The sequence below is a fragment of the Camponotus floridanus genome, unplaced genomic scaffold, assembly GCF_003227725.1.
Source record: "Camponotus floridanus strain SB8 unplaced genomic scaffold, Cflo_v7.5 scaffold165, whole genome shotgun sequence".
Taxonomy (NCBI): Eukaryota; Metazoa; Arthropoda; class Insecta; order Hymenoptera; family Formicidae; genus Camponotus; species Camponotus floridanus.
The window spans coordinates 21,570-39,321 of NW_020229287.1; the positions used below are offsets into that span (position 1 = coordinate 21,570).

The 17,752-nt window shown below is 25.8% G+C and overlaps 1 protein-coding gene across 2 annotated transcripts; it reads left to right on the forward strand.

The window, feature by feature from the left end:
* The first annotated feature begins 1,481 nt into the window (after window positions 1–1,481).
* LOC105254816 (serine/threonine-protein kinase SIK3) lies at window positions 1,482–16,674 on the forward strand. 2 transcript variants are annotated; one of them, XM_025407178.1, is made up of 13 exons: window positions 1,482–1,634; window positions 3,766–4,062; window positions 4,213–4,383; window positions 4,908–5,031; window positions 6,432–6,552; window positions 6,830–7,064; window positions 7,769–8,084; window positions 8,640–8,773; window positions 9,335–9,494; window positions 12,548–12,685; window positions 13,471–13,692; window positions 14,079–14,281; window positions 15,998–16,674. In XM_025407178.1, the coding sequence occupies exons 1-13, from the start codon at window positions 1,482–1,484 to the stop codon at window positions 16,502–16,504; spliced, it is 2,781 nt and encodes a 926-aa protein (XP_025262963.1). In that variant the 3' UTR covers window positions 16,505–16,674. The 2 variants fall into 2 exon arrangements, with proteins under 2 accessions (XP_025262963.1, XP_025262965.1); XM_025407180.1 differs by lacking the exon at window positions 12,548–12,685.
* Window positions 16,675–17,752: the final 1,078 nt, after the last annotated feature.

The window sequence follows — 17,752 nt, forward strand, 5'->3', positions numbered from 1 at the left end:
TTTCGTAATGCTAAGTGAACTAACATAGTGCTGCTACAAATGCTCTGCAATACTTGTAGCGCTTAGAGCCTATCCAGACAAACTTGCATAGGTGCATATGCATAACATAAGACCATATGGACCAATGAGCATCGAGTATTATGTTATGTAAGTCAATATAGCGATTTAATGCTCGATGCTCATTGGTCCATATGGTTTTATGTTATGCATATGCACCTATGCAAGTTTGTCTGGATAGGCCCTTACTAGAGAACCTCTAGGAGAGAGAATGGACAACTGATCATGTGACATGTGATCAAGCTTTTTCATGATTGGCTGGCAGAAAATGTATCAATTTTAGCTATTGCGACGCCAATGCAAAATATGATGACACACAAATAGGTTAATATATGTGTGTCATGTGTGTCCTATTTGTGTGTCATCATATTTTGCATTGGCATCGCAATAGCTAAAATTGATACATTTTCTGCCAACCAATCATGAAAAAGCTTGATCAGTTGTCCATTCTCTCTCCTAGAGGTTCTCTAGCCCTTACTGAATCGCAGCCTGTATATAACTATTCTTCATCAGCTTATTTGACGCATGCGCAGTACAGTACTTTTAGTACATACTTTTTCGGGACACGAATATAAGGCTAGTATATAAGAAGTTCGCAGTCTAGTATATTATATAGAAGTCTGTGGTAAGAACAAATCGGAATTCTTACGTTTCAATATGGCTGGCTTATTGTTTAATCGTGATTGGTCAATTTGCTTAGAGCTACTGCATACACAGCGCATTCCGCACGGCGGAAACTGACGCGATAGCCAATCGGCAGATACATAACATTCATTGCGTGTCAAAGTTAAACTCAATCCAACTTTTGTGTTGGCTTACTGCGTCATCTTTCGCCGCGCAGCAAGTGTTGCCGCGTCCAATGTGCAGGAGCCCTTACTGACTACGCTTCATTGCTTACGTATTTTTATGAAGAATATATGGTTACATTCTTCAGAAGAATGGCTGTGATTGATCAATAACTTCTAGTAAACTACCCCGGATTGATCAATAACGTCTAGTAAACTACCCCGGAGCGATTGAACTTGAGCATTCGGAAACGCTATTTGTGTCCTAAGGCTTTGTGTGCCTTAGTGCTGATTGGCTTCGCCATTTAAACCAGCGGCTCATGGTGCTATTGGCCGCATTCAGCGGACTCAAACGCTAAGTAACAATCAAACATGATTGGTTTCTACTTTCAGATCCGATCAATCGGCGTTGAAAATTTAGTATTAAATGTAAAAATTTTTGGCGAGTGTAAACAGCACGAACAAACCGACGAACTATGAATATCAGCCTTTGTAATCGAAGTATATTACTTATTCACATTGCCACTAGATGGCAGTTTCAAAAGATAATTAATACAACTCCTCTGTCGGCGTGATATCGTACTAGGCAGTATTGCAATTGGCAACGAGTTAAGTACGAGCGAGACAAGTGATTAAAAAATGGCATCCGCGCCGACGTCGCACAATGAGGTTTCCCAGGAATTCTCTGTCAACAAACTCATACGTGTCGGTTATTACGAATTGGAAAAGACTATTGGCAAGGGAAATTTTGCCGTAGTTAAAATGGCCACCCACGTCGTGACAAAATCTAAGGTAAAAGACGCCGTAAGAATCTATGTTGCAAACATGAAATCCGTCATTTTGTCGTTAATATTTTCTGGATAACTCTGTCTCTTTCTCTCTCTCTCTCTCTCTTTCTCTCTCTCTCTCTCTTTCTCTCTCTGTGTATGTGTGTTTTGTGTGCTGCTATTATGAATATTTTGTTTTACAGTTTTAATATGTATGATTATAAAAAATCTGATTAATTTAGTGATTATATTTTATCATGATACACGTATAGTTAATATTAAAGAAAAAATATAAATATTTTAATCTTTAATGTTAAAAGAATGAATATCGTGTATTGTGTTATAATTTAAAATATATAATTGATATAAATTTCTTCACTCTTGTTATTAAAAATAATATCAGCCATTTCAGGTAAATATAATAATATATTAATTATAGGAAAAATGTTTTTCTCATTAATTTTAGATTATAATTTGTACATGTAAAAAAACACATTTATTTAAATGTAAATTTTAAATACAAAAAATTTTGTTTTATTACTAAAATTTGTTATGAAAAAGGAGGAGAAAAATATAAAAGAAAGATGACTATAAAGACATTACTTGGACATATGCATAAGACTATAGATGTACAATTATATATTTACAATTACAATTAAACTAAAAACTATTAGATAATTTTGTTTAATATTATCATCGTAGACATATAATACTTGTTTTTATAATTATATGTGATATTAATAGTAGATACATTTACTAATAATTACATTTATATTTTTATACATATTTATAACAGTAGTATATTTATATTTCATATATATATTTATAACAAAGATATGTATTACATGCATAAATATATTTGTATATATAAAAATTATAAATGAATAACCTCTAATCAATCTTTGATATACTTTAATTAACTTAATAACTAATTATGATTGTCAAAACAACATGTTCATTCTCTATCTCTCTTCCATTTTTGCAAACAAATCCATTTCTTAATAGATAAAAGTTTTTACACGATTTTTAATGTGTTTATGTATCAAGACATAGATATATATAGAATATTTTGAAATTGTTACATGTCCTTTTTGCCAGATGCTTTGACTGATTTTATATAAAATTACAAAATATTGATTTATTATTCATTAGATTTCTTAAGATTTAATATATATATATATATATATATATATATATATATATAAAATTTTCTCTTTTTTTTCAGCTTATAATTTAGAAGCTATTAATATCTTGAAATTGTTATCATTGAGAAATTAACATTTTTTTTCTTTTTCTTTTTTTCAGAAAAATCTAGAAATTTTAGAGTTTTCAGTTATTTTTTTCTTATCTTAAAAAATCTAACAGTTTTGAAGAATTTTTTAAAGATTTAATTATCTATTCTTTTGTTTCTTATAATTTTACTTATAAGAGAGATATGCTGTCTACTGATTGACTAACAATAAGTTAATAATCAGTTCTGTGTATAGACTTGCATGTGATAGTTTACTTTCTTTTTCAATGTTTAAATAATGATACTGCTCTTGTCATATTGTCCATGATTGATTTTACGATTAAGAAATTCATATTAAATGCTGGAGATGGAATGTCTTAGACGTGTGTGTGTGTGTGTGTGTGTATGTAATATAAATATAAACAAGTTAATAACAAATTTTCTCATTTAATTAACTTTCCTTAATAACTATAGAAAATATTGAGGAAAAAATTAAAGTTCAATAATTCAATTAATAGTTCAATAATTCAATAATTTTCAATTTTCAATTTAAAATAAGAGATTTTTAGACAAATAAAAACCTCAAAATCGCACAGAAAAATATAATTATATGTAAGAAAAGTATAATTTCATATATTTTGTTAAAATTAAATTTTAATTTAAAATATTAGTGTATATATTTAAAAAATCACATAAAGAATTTTACGATACATAGAATGTGTTTGTTAATATATTTTATAAATAATGTAAATCATTAGAAAGTTTATGTTTATATATATATATATATATATATATATATATATATGTGTGTGTATACCACACACACTACACAGATTCCTTACATATTTACATACTATATTCTTTACATATCGATGTTGCGTATTATAATTTATTGTTGCTATTAATTTGCTTAATTATTTTATAGGTTGCTATTAAAATAATAGATAAAACTAAACTAAATGAAGAAAACTTAGCAAAAATTTTTCGTGAAGTGCATATAATGAAAAGGTTACGACATCCACATATTATAAGACTATATCAAGTAATGGAAACGGAGAAAATGATATATTTAGTAACAGAATATGCTCCTGGAGGTGAAATATTTGATCATCTTGTTCGAAATGGTAGAATGCCAGAACCAGAAGCACGACGAATTTTTCGTCAGATTGTACTTGCCGTTCGTTATCTGCATCAACAAAGGGTGGTTCATCGAGATCTTAAGGTCTCTAAAGATTTATTATGATTATATTAAAATTTAACTTATATATTAAAAATAATCTATATAAGTCTCTTTCTAATTATTAATAAATATTATTATTACATCGTTTTGTATACATACTTATATAACTTTTTACCTTTTTTATCTTATCAGGCTGAAAACTTATTACTTGATGCAGACAATAATATAAAACTTGCTGATTTTGGATTTAGTAATGAATATACACCTGGTGTTCCATTGAATACATGGTGTGGCTCACCACCATATGCTGCACCTGAAATTTTTGAGGGAAAACATTACGATGGTCCAAGAGCTGATGTATGGGTATGTTATTGCTTTTTTTATACAATATTACACATATAAATTTTATATTCTAAGAGAGATATATTCATAATTAAAAGTGTATTTCATTTATTAACATAAATACTCAGTAATCATATGTATGTGTAATTATATAGGTGTTTTTCTGTTTGGGATACGTGTGTACATGTGTGTAAAATACAGAATGTTTCATTTTATGTATTCTGACAAGATATATTGAAAATTAAATAATATCAAAAGAAAAGTTTTTTTGAATAAAAGTGCATGATTATAAGATTTCAAATAATCGACGCTTCCGAGATTTAAAAATATTACTTTTATCTTTTTTTAAATGTAATTACATGTGATTATTTTTACATGTATGAATTTCTATTTTGAATAAAAATATCAAGGCAAAGTAAAAAAATTAGTTTATGAAACTTTTTATAATTTACTTTAACATGTTGTGATATATAATATATGTAATATCTTTTAAAATATTCATTTTTAACTGTACTGATGTTACATATAACAAATAAATGTTTCAGAGCCTTGGTGTTGTCTTGTATGTATTAGTTTGTGGTGCTCTACCATTTGATGGACCTACAATGCAGTTGTTAAGATCAGTAGTTGTCTCAGGGAAATTCAGAATACCATTTTTTATGTCTGCAGGTAAATAAATAAATAAATAAATATATATATATATATATATATATATATATATAAATTACTCCATCTCTTTTTCATAAGAAATATTTATGATTAAATTATTTAACTATTTATTTCTTTATTCATATATATATATATATATATATATATATATATATATATATGTCTTTTTAATCTTTAATTTTTTATCTTTTTATATATTTTTTAAAACATTAAGGCCATGTTGCATCAATATTGTTTTGGATTTATAAGCAAGACTCGTGTCTCTATTTTTCTTCTTAAATAAATAAATATAGATAGATATATAATTAATATCGCTTAAAGCCAGGATAACATTGACGCAATCGGGTTTTATATGTTTAATTTATTTACAACTTATAATACATTGACTTATGCAAAGTCAGAATAATTTTTTGATAACAGTTTGAAAATAAAAATATGGTATAAAATTAGTAAATTAACTTGTAATTGCCTGAACTCAAATTCAAAGTTATATATATGGTTGAATATTAAAAGTATATTAAAAATATCAAAAATTTGAAATATGTAATAATATAACTCAACATGAACGAAAAAATGAAATTTTTTGAGAACAAAATTAATAATGAACAAAATAAATAATTGTGAATCGTTAAATTGTTTCTAGATGTTCTTATGGAAGATTTATTCCATACAAAAATATTTTAGAACATTTAAAATAATACTTGAAATTTTAAATTGTTATTAATTACATGAAATGTTAAATATGTTGATATTGACGTTTTTTTTAAAATTTTTTTTTTAATTTGTAGTTAAAACGATAAATACTGATGATTAGTAGGAAATCTTTGTTAAAATATTCTGAAAGTTTGATGCAGAAATACAAGAGTAATTCATTATTTTATTATTTTATAAATAACTAATACAGCTCATATATATATATATATATATATATATATATATATATATATATATTATATTTCTTAATATCTTACTCAAAAGAAGCTATTGTACATGAAAATGTACAATTATCAAGTAAATTTTACAAATTAAATCGAGATTGGCATATAAGAACCACAGTAGTTGGAGCGCAGGAAAGAAACATTTCCTACTTTTTTTATTGTTGATTGATTTTGACATCAAAATTACAATAATAAAAAGCGAACTTTTCGGATCATTTTTGATTCCTCGTCAGCGCAATGTCAACAAAATATGTTACACAGTGTTTAAATGCGACGCAAGTAAACTTTTTTGCTCTTATTTACAGATTAATAACAGATTAATGCAACATTTGGATAAAAATTTTCTATGGCTTTTTATATATTTAAACAAATTGAGCAGTTTTTTCCCAAATTTACCATTTCTTATTTCGATTATATTAAAAGTTATATGTTCTATATAGTTAAACATGTTTATCATTTTAGATTGCGAAAAATTGATCAGACACATGTTAGTAGTAGAACCAGAGCGGCGTTTAAGTATTTCACAAATATTAACACATTCATGGATGTGTGGAAATGGAATCGTGGAGTTAGAACCTGGAGGGTATGTATTGTGTCACATTTATTTTATTATATGCTATTTCATATAAACAAGAATAAGAAATATAAAAGAGCTCTTGAAAAAATTAATAAATAATGAACATAAAAATTATAAATATAAAAATATTTAACAATAGTTTATATGATATCAAAATAATATTAATCAAAATAATATGAAGGAGACGTAAGAGACTAACAATTAGGATGCAGATCTTATATTATACACACACGCGCACGCGCGTGTGTGTACACATATACTTTATATTTGTATATATTCTCAGATGTAGTCCTGACGTAGCACCCCAATTAAATCAATTAGTGATAGAGAATATGTTAAGATTGCCTGGACTCAGCGCAGATACATTGTTACAAGCCATCAAAGGAAACACTTTTGATCATGTGTCAGCTATATACAATTTACTCGTTGATCGATTAGAACCAACAATGCCTAATTTACCCAATATCCAAAATATATCGGGTGATTATTTGCCAGATGGTGCACATCAATTGGAGAAGGTAATTATGTAACTTTTGAGGACAAAGCAAAAAGACAATTAACTTATTCTTCTCTATTTTTTCAAGATTTGATTAGGAAAACTTTCAAAGATTGGAAACATATCTCTCGCAATCAATAAAAAGGCATCAATTAAGAGTTTTTTTTTATATCTTTTTAAATTAAAAAATATTAATTTGTATCAATTTATACAGTTTATTCTGTATGAAAAAATCGATCATCAAATATCAAGATCAAGATTATCTTCTATTTTATTTCTTCACAATCACAAAATTTGAAGAAATAAAATTTATGCATTGTGTGATTGCTATCAAATTTTTTCTCTAAAATATTTGTGAATAAGATTAAAATTTATAAAGTTATGTAAATAAATCAAATTGTATTGATTTGTATGCTGTATGTAAAAATGGATCTATCTAATACAGTATTAATTCAATCTGTTTAAAACAAAAACTCGATAAAGTAAAATGTGACATATGATAGAGCGAATATTGTGCAGAATGCACTTTTGAAACTAATACAAATTTTATTATAAAATTGTTGTATAATAATTGTATAGTAAATTTTCTTTGGAATTTTATTTTGGATCTACAAGTAATTAAAAGGAGATTAATAAGTCATATGACTTATAGCATTACTTTACATCTAACAATGTATTATAAAATTAATAACTCTACAGATTTTTATATATGTATTTTTTTGACAGTTTGGGGAAACCGAAGCAGAAACAGAAGAGAAAAGTGGTCTTTATTTGCCTTCTGGAACGCCTTATCATACAACAAGAAGACATACAGTTGGACCTGGTGATGCAGTGCATCAGTCTCCTACATCATATCCCTATAATCATATGTCAGGATATCAAACTTTACGACCTCTTCCTATTCTTCATTCTAATATGGATCCTCAAGTTTTGCCACATACAAATTTACCATTAAATCTTCCCTTAGTTCAACACCAACCACCTCAAAATTTTCAAATAAAAGATCAGCATTTACTGAAGCCGCCTCCTGTAATGGGTGCCAGTAAGTTCTCATTTTTATGTATGAACTTTCATATAATCTATTATAGTGTAAAATGTTTAGTTAATCTTTTATCTTAAGTTATTATTTTGATAATAATAAGCAGTTACATGTTAATTTTTCTTTATAACTCATGCACACAAAATTAATTTTTACAAAAAATTATAAATAATAACAAAATTGTTAATTTTTTTAAATCATTGTATCATTTTTATGATTATAACTCTTTAATATACACACACATAACGAATTTATTATTATATTATACTATAATATAAGTATGTTAACATTCTCAAATATACTATTTAATTTCATTATTAAAAAATAAATATGATGAATAGAAATACCTTAATAATTCATGTTTTTATATTATTATATATTTATATATATTTATAGGAAGTTATCTTTGTCAATTTTACTTTAATATCTTAAAGCTGTTAAATTCAAACTTTTAATCAGTTCAACTTCTTTCTTTTAAAACGTTATTAGTATATATTGTATTATATATTATATATTATATATTATTTTATTATATATTATATATATTTATATATACAGCAGGAAGTTTTGGCAGAAGAGCTTCAGATGGTGGAGCAAATCTTCACATATTTCATCAACAGCATAGTAATAATATTAACAATGATGAAGAAAGTGGTTGGAGTCAACCTGGTAGCAGGGAACAATTACAATCTGTAAGTATATTACAGATATATGCAAAATATAATTAAAATAATATAATAATATAATATAATAAATATAATTAAAAATAATAGTAGTAATGAAATGATGAAATACTAAAAATATTACTTTTATTCTTTTAATTCTATAGTTCTAACTAATTTGTAACTAAATTCACAATAGTTTCTTTCTAAACAATGCAAGTTAACATAATTTTATTTTTAAATTAGTTTTAAATTAGTTTTAAATAAATTGATTTAATCCTTTAGGCATAGTATCTTTAATATTTAAGACATCTGTCTTTCTGCATTAATTTTTCCAAGTTCTTACACATTTCATAATTGTTTTGTATATATATGTATAATATTATATTTTGTGTATATTTATATAATATTTTATTTCACATTTTTAACTTTAATTTTGTACAAGAAATTACTTCTTTTTCGATTGCATTATGTTTCCTGATTCATTCTATGTAGATTATTTTATTTGTTGATACTAGACTATCAAATTGTTTGCTAAAACATTCTGTATTGAAATTTTTTTTTAATTTTTAAACAAATGTATGCAAACAGTTACAGAGTGGCAGTTCAGGATTAGTACAATGTGCCCAGTCATTAAGTATTGGTGTTAGTACTACAAGTGGAGAAGGGAGCAGTAATAACAATAGTAGTAATAATGGAAATAGCGATAGAAGAAGAAGAAGTGGTCTTAGCACTGTTATGCAGCGGCCAGGTATGACGGTTAAATTGTACTGAATTTTTTCACAATTAATAATTAAAATCGCATGATTTAGAGCTTTTTAATGTCTATATTTTATTGCCAATTATTTCCGATTAAAAATAGCAAAAGCAAAGTATGCATATGTTAAGCGTGGATTTCTTACATTTTTAAACAATAAAATTTTGAAATAAACAATAAAATCATCTTCTCTAAAATGGAAACTGATTCTTCTAGGACAAAATTTTATTAATTTTATAATGAATTGTGGTTCAAACGATTTTAACATTAAAATGTTTAATATTTCTCCAGATATTTTTCTTTAATGATACTAAAACTTTTTCTTTAATACCTGTGAGAATTATATATACAACGTAAATTTATGTAGATTTCTTCTTTGCACAATATAAATAAAAATTAATTTTTTACCTATGTCATATTTTGGTATCACAGATTAATAAAATATAAATTAATCAATAAATCTGTATATCTTAATCTATATAATATGATTGTAAACTTATTATTACTATTATTATATTATTATTAAAAATTTATTTTATTTGATGTTATAAATGTTTTAAAATATTTGATTGATCGATCAAGACAAAAGAAACAAAAATTTTTTAATCCTGATTGATCAATTAAACACTTCGAAATACTTACAACATCAAAGTCTGAATAATTTTTGGATTATTTATTTGGATTATTTTGGACATTTATTTATTAAAGAGCATAAGAAATTGAATTTTTTTATATATTACCAAATTTATATTATGGAATGTAAATAATGTTATGCAATAACATTAATTTATTTGAATTTAGTGCAAAGAAAAAGATAATTTTCACTTTTAATATCATATAATTGTGTAACAAAGAAATTAGAATTTTTATTGAATGTTTATTTTGTGTACTTGTGTACTCATATGTAAATGAGAACCAAAAATAAATTTATAAATAAAGAGAGTTTGAATTTCCTTAGAAGGAAAGTTAAAATTAAAGAAATTTAATTATAAATAAAAATTGCATTTTCTTCGAGGAGGCAGTTTTAATCTGTCAAAAATGGAATATACTTTAAGAATCTTTTTTTAATATAGTAATTTTTCTTTTAGTTATTAGTATATGTATCTATTTTATCTTTAAAAGAAATCATCGATTTTCTTATCCTTATTATTTAAAAGTTGCTATATTCAATTGAATAAGAAATGTTATAATTTTCATGATATAACTCATACCGCTCATTTTTTAATAATTTTTTAAATAATTTTTTCTCGCTGAAATGATTTATGATTCACAATTTCTTTCAAGACTTCTTTATTTTCTATTAGGAATTACAATCGACTTCCATTTCTTTATATATTTTACATGCTCACTTAATTTAGCTAGACTTAACTATTTTATTATATATATATATATATATATATATATATATATATATATATATTTATATACACATTTTTTTTCTTCAATTCGTTTATATAACAACATGTATAGATCTACTTTTTAAATTTTTTAGAGAGCTATATTAAAATATTAAAATGCAAATGTACATGAAAATAATTTCAGCAAATATAGCAGCACTAATTTATTTGCATTAACTTTTGTTATTTTAATTGTATTATTATATTTTATTACACGTGATACATTTATTGCAATTGATATGATTATTTTGAGAATTTTTTTCCAAGAATATATCTTATCTTTTCTACAATTATATTAAAAAGCGTATACACAATATTTAAAATATATAATCATAATACTATATATTATTTAATATAATATTAATATTGAAATAATAATAATCAAAGAATAATATAAGAATAAATTCTATATATACAGGGTGTCCTAGACCACCCGTACACCCCTTTTCTTTCAAAAACTAAGCATTTTAGAGAAAAACGTTTTCGACAAAAATTGTATGGTTTTGAGGGGAACATAAGATGGTGTCATTGGTTTGATCTTGGAGGGGTGGTCTAGGACACCCTGTATAAATTCTATATACATTTTTCAATTTTAATGAGCGCAATTTTCTGATATCATTACTTTTGTAAGGAAAGCGATCAAAGTTTAATTAATAACAGTAAAATTGAAAATTATGTAAAACTGAATCTTGCTTTTTGAATAGAAAGGAATTTGTAGCAAAAGATAAAAAGGCGCTAAATTCATATGTTCATGCAAAATATTATACGAAAAATATTATATTTTATTAGTTAATCTTTGACCATAGAAAGGATCATTTCACATGACAGTTATTCATGAAACTTGCATATACTCTTTCTAGATCATCGGGAGAGAGTATAGCGTATTCGCAGTTTTATGTATTGCTGTGTAACTGAACCATTATCTCTACTCATATTACTTAGTTTAGTGTGTGGCTTTGTACGTGGAAGGGATACAACATTCTTTCGCAGTCTTCGAGAGATTTCAATATATTTTGCTATCATTTTTATTGATATACATTTTTATTTACACACACACACACACATACAGCCTTTGAAAATTTTTTATCAAAAACTACATCTTACAGATGCTACAATCATATTAAGATACATAAAAACAAATATTTAAATATAATACACATTTATATTTTTCTATTTCTCTGATTATAACAATTTTAAAACATAGTAATAGGATAATTAAATTTTATAGTATACATAATTCTTTTTCCAATTCGTGTACACTTTTCTTATATTATCATTTTTATAGAAAGAGCAACTTTAAGTAATGAAACAAATATTAAAGCAATATTTTTTTGTACAATAATTTTTTCAATATATCTGAAATATACATTAAATACACTTCTTTATATAACATTTTTTAAAGATAATTTTGATTGTAACATATAAATATACTATAGATGTAATATTTATTTCATTAATTTTGCGAGCTTTTTGCAACTTTTATGTTTTTATTATCTCCATTATATTTTTTTTATGTTTTTATTATTTCCTTCAAATATTTTTAGTTTTTTAAATATTTATACATTTTTTATTCAGTTTTATCTTTGATTTTGCATGGTTTTTTGTGTCCACTGCACTTCCATGCCTCGTTGGTTGGTAATATGCATGTAGTTATAAACCCGGAACTGGTAATGGAGGTAGAAGCTAGGATGAATAGAGCTTATCTACCATCGCGATTGTTACCAACTCATCTTAGAGGATCAACACTTCCACACCACAGGAAATCTTCATTATATCACACTAGTACTGGTAATTTTTGCACTTTTGTTAATTTATGAATTATTTTTTTGTGTAATTGCACAAGATGTGTTTGGAGGTATTTTTAATATTAATATAATAAGGATAGTGCTATAATTTATAGTATATATCTTCTAATACATCTTTTATTAAAAACAAATCTATAAAATTTATGTACAAATTATACAATATTGTTACGAAAGGTAAGTCTTAAAATGTAATACAATCATAAAGAAGATTATTGAGTAAAAATATAAATAAACTATTGAATTCTTAATACATGTGTTATGTGTTATATAACTCTGCTTGAATATTTTTACAGAATGTATGTGTATGTGTGTACATGCGTGTGCATACATGCGTATGCGTGCGTGATGTGAGAGGGAGGAAATTTTAATATATGTGTGCGTGTGCGTGTGTGTGTGTGTGTGTGTATATAACAAACTCATGTGTAGTAACATTTAAAAAATACGAGTGACTTTAATACCTCGTAATTTTTTTACACAAAACAAAATTGCTTTATAATTATAGGATATACACCCTCTTATAAGAAGGAAAAATTCTCTAACTTTTATTCCAAATTAGTTTTTCTGATATTAATATGAAAAAAAAATTTTTTTCTCTTAAATATGATAAATTCTCTTAAATCTTATATAATATAAAAATATTTTGCTAGTATTAGCTTATGTGAATTAGTGAAATTTTGCAATTTATATAAATTAATTTTGGATGCAATGCACAAATACAATATTTGATGATGCTAGAATATATTTGTAATGTTTGGATTTTTATTTTAGTGAATAATAGGGATTCATATAAGGAGCCAAGCAGTCATGTTGTTACTGAAAGATACTCACCTGTCCGTCGGGCATCAGAAGGATCGGGTGCTCCCGGACCAGGTATCCAAGCTCTTCAACAAGAGTATCAACAGTTACAAAGATTGGCATCACCTTCACATAGCCCTGCAAGTATTCCTGGATCTCCTGTACATGAAAGAGGTGTAGCAGCAATTACGCAAGGTATTAATTCCATTTTCCAAAGAATATTTTATTAATTTAACACATATGCATTATCATAAGTTTATTTCGGATTTTCAAAATAATAACTATACTGTCATAACTCTGAAGGATGTTTATTATATATTTCTATAGTAGTTTGCTGTATTTAAACATACAATCAATTTTGTATTTTTGATATTTTAAAAATATTTATAATAATATGACAATATGGTATGTAAATGACAGTTGATGTTGGTTTTGAACTGTTCAATAAAAATATTCACTATACATGATAAAACCTCTCAGTTTGATTTTAAAATCTGAAATAAAAGAAAAATTTTTGTAAAAGTAAATTCATTATTAATACATGTAAAATCATTTTTTTCTGTTTTTTATTAATGATATAGGTCTCAGTGGTCTATCTACGACGCCAGTCGGTGTGCAGGGTAGTATTGTACACGGTACACCGGCACAACCACCGGCAACACCTTTAGATCTAAGTCCACTTAGACATCATAGATCACCTGCTACTACTCCTGTGAGTTATTCCCCTAGTAATAGCCCAGCATTGGATATGATACAAGAAGAACATCCTGTAGAAATACCAAGGGTATGTATACAATCAATTCAGTATGTATGAAAAGTTTTGTTGTGATATAAAGTATTATTAGTATGACAGAAATTTCAAAAGAGTAAGATATGTACACTTGAAAGAAACAAATGAAAAATTTATTTTTAAATGTACTTTCTTATTGTGATATCCAAACCATTTCTTTTTTAATTAGATATAGACCATTAAATATAGACTCTTAGAATAAATTTAAATAATTTTTTAATACTTTTTTAATATTTTTAATATTTTTTACTTTGACTAAATTGCTATGCTCTTTTGAATAATGCTTTAACTCTCGGTTTGAACCATAAAATAATCTAAGATTATAAATAAAGGTTTTCGTGAAAATAATATATTTTAAAATAAAATAAGATTTTAAAAATGAGATTTTTTTATTTTAAATTTTGATTCTACATAAAAAAATAGGAAATTTTGGTAATAAAGACTTATATTATGAAAAACTTATATTTTATTATATTTTATTATATTTTATTTTTGCAATAAATTTTAAAGTTTGCGAATTATATAATCTATTTTCCTTTTAAAGTTCATCTTTCAAGTTTTAAATCAAATTCTATTGTCAGTAAATAATATAAATAATATATGGTTAAAAAAAGAAAATGTTCTTATTTAATTTCCACTTATCTTCAACATCAATTTGTACATGTTATTGTAAATCGTATTACATTATCTATAATTGATTTAGAATCTATTCTCATAGTCATATTCTTGCGATATCTATTTTTTCTTTTATCAACTTTTTAGTAGCTTTATTTTCCTCCGTGTTGCACCTTAGGTTTATAATACTAATTATAATATTTTCTTCTTTCTTCCTGTTTATTGCTTCACTTCTTTGTTTCTTTGCACTTTTTCAAGTGAACTGTCAACATCTCTTTGCATTATTCTTCTCAAATCTTCCTACTTTTATTTACTATTTCCCAATCATTAGACTGCTTTCTTAATCAGCATTTTAACTTTTCTTACATGATACTTCATCTTTCATTGTTCTCGTATAATCGAATTTATTTTTATTTCGATACTCGAAGATTCACCCGTGTCTGTTGCTCTACTTCCACTACTTGCTGTTGTAATCGATCTTGTAGATCTTGTTGATCCCCATCTATCCCTGAAGCTCCCCGCCAATGATCTTTTTCATACATGCATCTTTTACACAATTCAATTTCAATTTCAATTATAAATTTCTCAAATGGGCCTTTGTGAGTTTTTCACTTTTCACACATCAGCACTTTTGTCTACCTGTTATGTCTACCTGTCGAGACTTTAATATTTCATCCCGAAAAGAAAAAACTCTTTGCAATTCATAAAACTGCATATCCCGACGAGATGGTTAATCTCCGTCCATACTATGATTTCAACAACTTTTATCATTCTCTCTATTTAATCTGTTTAATCATTTTTAAGGAGCGATGTTTGATACGTCCTCTCTACGGTGAAGAGAGAGAGAGAGAGGGGGGAGAGAGAGAGAGAGAGAGAGAGAGAGAACTATTTAATCTATTGTTGCAAAGTCATTTAAACATTGCATTAACATTTCTACTCTGTAATAGTGAAAAATTGTGATTTTTCTGGTTTTCTGATTTTCTTTGGAAGAAAAAAAAAATAAAAAAAAATAAAACAAATTTTTTATATTATATGTAGTATTTTATACAACTGATTTATGATGTTTAATTCTAAATTTAAAAATTTTTCTTATAGGTACCACCACAAATTTCAGTGACAGATGTTCTTGGAGGACAAGTAACGATAATTAATTGTTCACCTTCTCCGTCTCCATCACCTGACTCGCTCGAAGACGCGTTACCTCATTATAACACTCTTCCGAGTTTTATTATTTCAGAGCCATGCGATCCTTTGAGACCCAGTATCACACGCGGTATTGGTAGGCCACTTACTAATACAATACCTACCGAAGTCGAAGTTACTTTGTCCGATGAATCGAGCAGATTAAATTCTGAAGCTATATTAGGTCGTGTCAAACAAATAATAGATGCAAGAGCGCCACCAAAAGGTTTTATATTTTCAACGGAAGAAGTAGAAGGTAGTGGACTTAGCTTAGAATATCCAGGTGGCGTACAAATTGAACTTAGAGTATGTGAATCGGAAGAAAGAGAAGTGAAAGGAATAAAAATGCGTAGGATTAGCGGGGACCAATTGCAATACAGTCAACTTTGTCAGCAATTGATTTCATGTATTACTGTTTGACGACAACTAACAAATAATGTAACATTTTTTTATACATTACGTTACATTCCTAGTGTAACATACACTGTTTATCACTATTTCAGTATTGCACATACGCGTTGCATACATAATGTTGCATACACAAACGGTATTTTAAAATTGCCATCCTTCATATATATAATAACATTATTGTGTTATTATATTTGTATGTATATATATAACATTCAGTGTATTATATCATTTTTAATGTTTACTTTGAGAGATAAGATAAGAGCCATCTTATTTATAACACAAAGTTGTAAATAAGAAGAGATTTATTAGATATATTTATATCATCTAAAACATTTTTAATTATTTGCATATTTAATAATTCTCAAATTGTAATATATTTTTTATTTTCTTTAGGTTTAACTAAAGTGAATAATTATTGAAAAAACTCATCAAATAAAATTTTAATAAGAGAATTTGTTCATTAGTATAACATTTGTTAATAAGTATTAACAATAGTATTTGTTGTAGATGTGCAGGAAAAAAAAATCACTGAATTGTCCTACATGCATTCTATTTGCAGTACATGTGCACCAAATGCTATTGTTCTTTATTATAATTTGCAATGTTCCTTTTCATTATATATATATATATATATATATATATATATATATATATATATATATATATATATGTATTGTGTTAGACATGCGCGTAGGCAAACAATTTTAAATTTTCTGATTTGTATTATTGAATATATGTTATAAGGAATCGAAAAATAAGGAAAGATATTGTTATTTGTATTCGGTATAAACAAATTTTTGTTTTCCTTGTGCCAGTACAATTTACAACAGGAGTAGATTTATATAAAATAATTTTACTGTAATCACACATTGTGATAATGTTGTTGCAGTAAATAAAAATTAATGACAAGAATGTACACATTAAACAATGTATAATGTGTACTACTTAAAATATAAAATTATAATGTAAAGAAATATTAATTGTGAACAGCATTTCTATTAAGAATTATCATGTGTAAAAAATATATGTGCAATAATTTTTGGTATAATGACAGGATGTACGAATATATGATTTGATTATCCTTATACAATGAAGTCATGAATGGAATACATTTTTCGTTTATTATTACAAATATTTAATTTTTTTAAATGACTTTTTATTACTTGAATTTTGTAGTTGTTACAATATGATATACAGATAAACCATTTAATATTTTCACTTCGTATATAATTATTCTTTTACTATTTTATTGGTCAA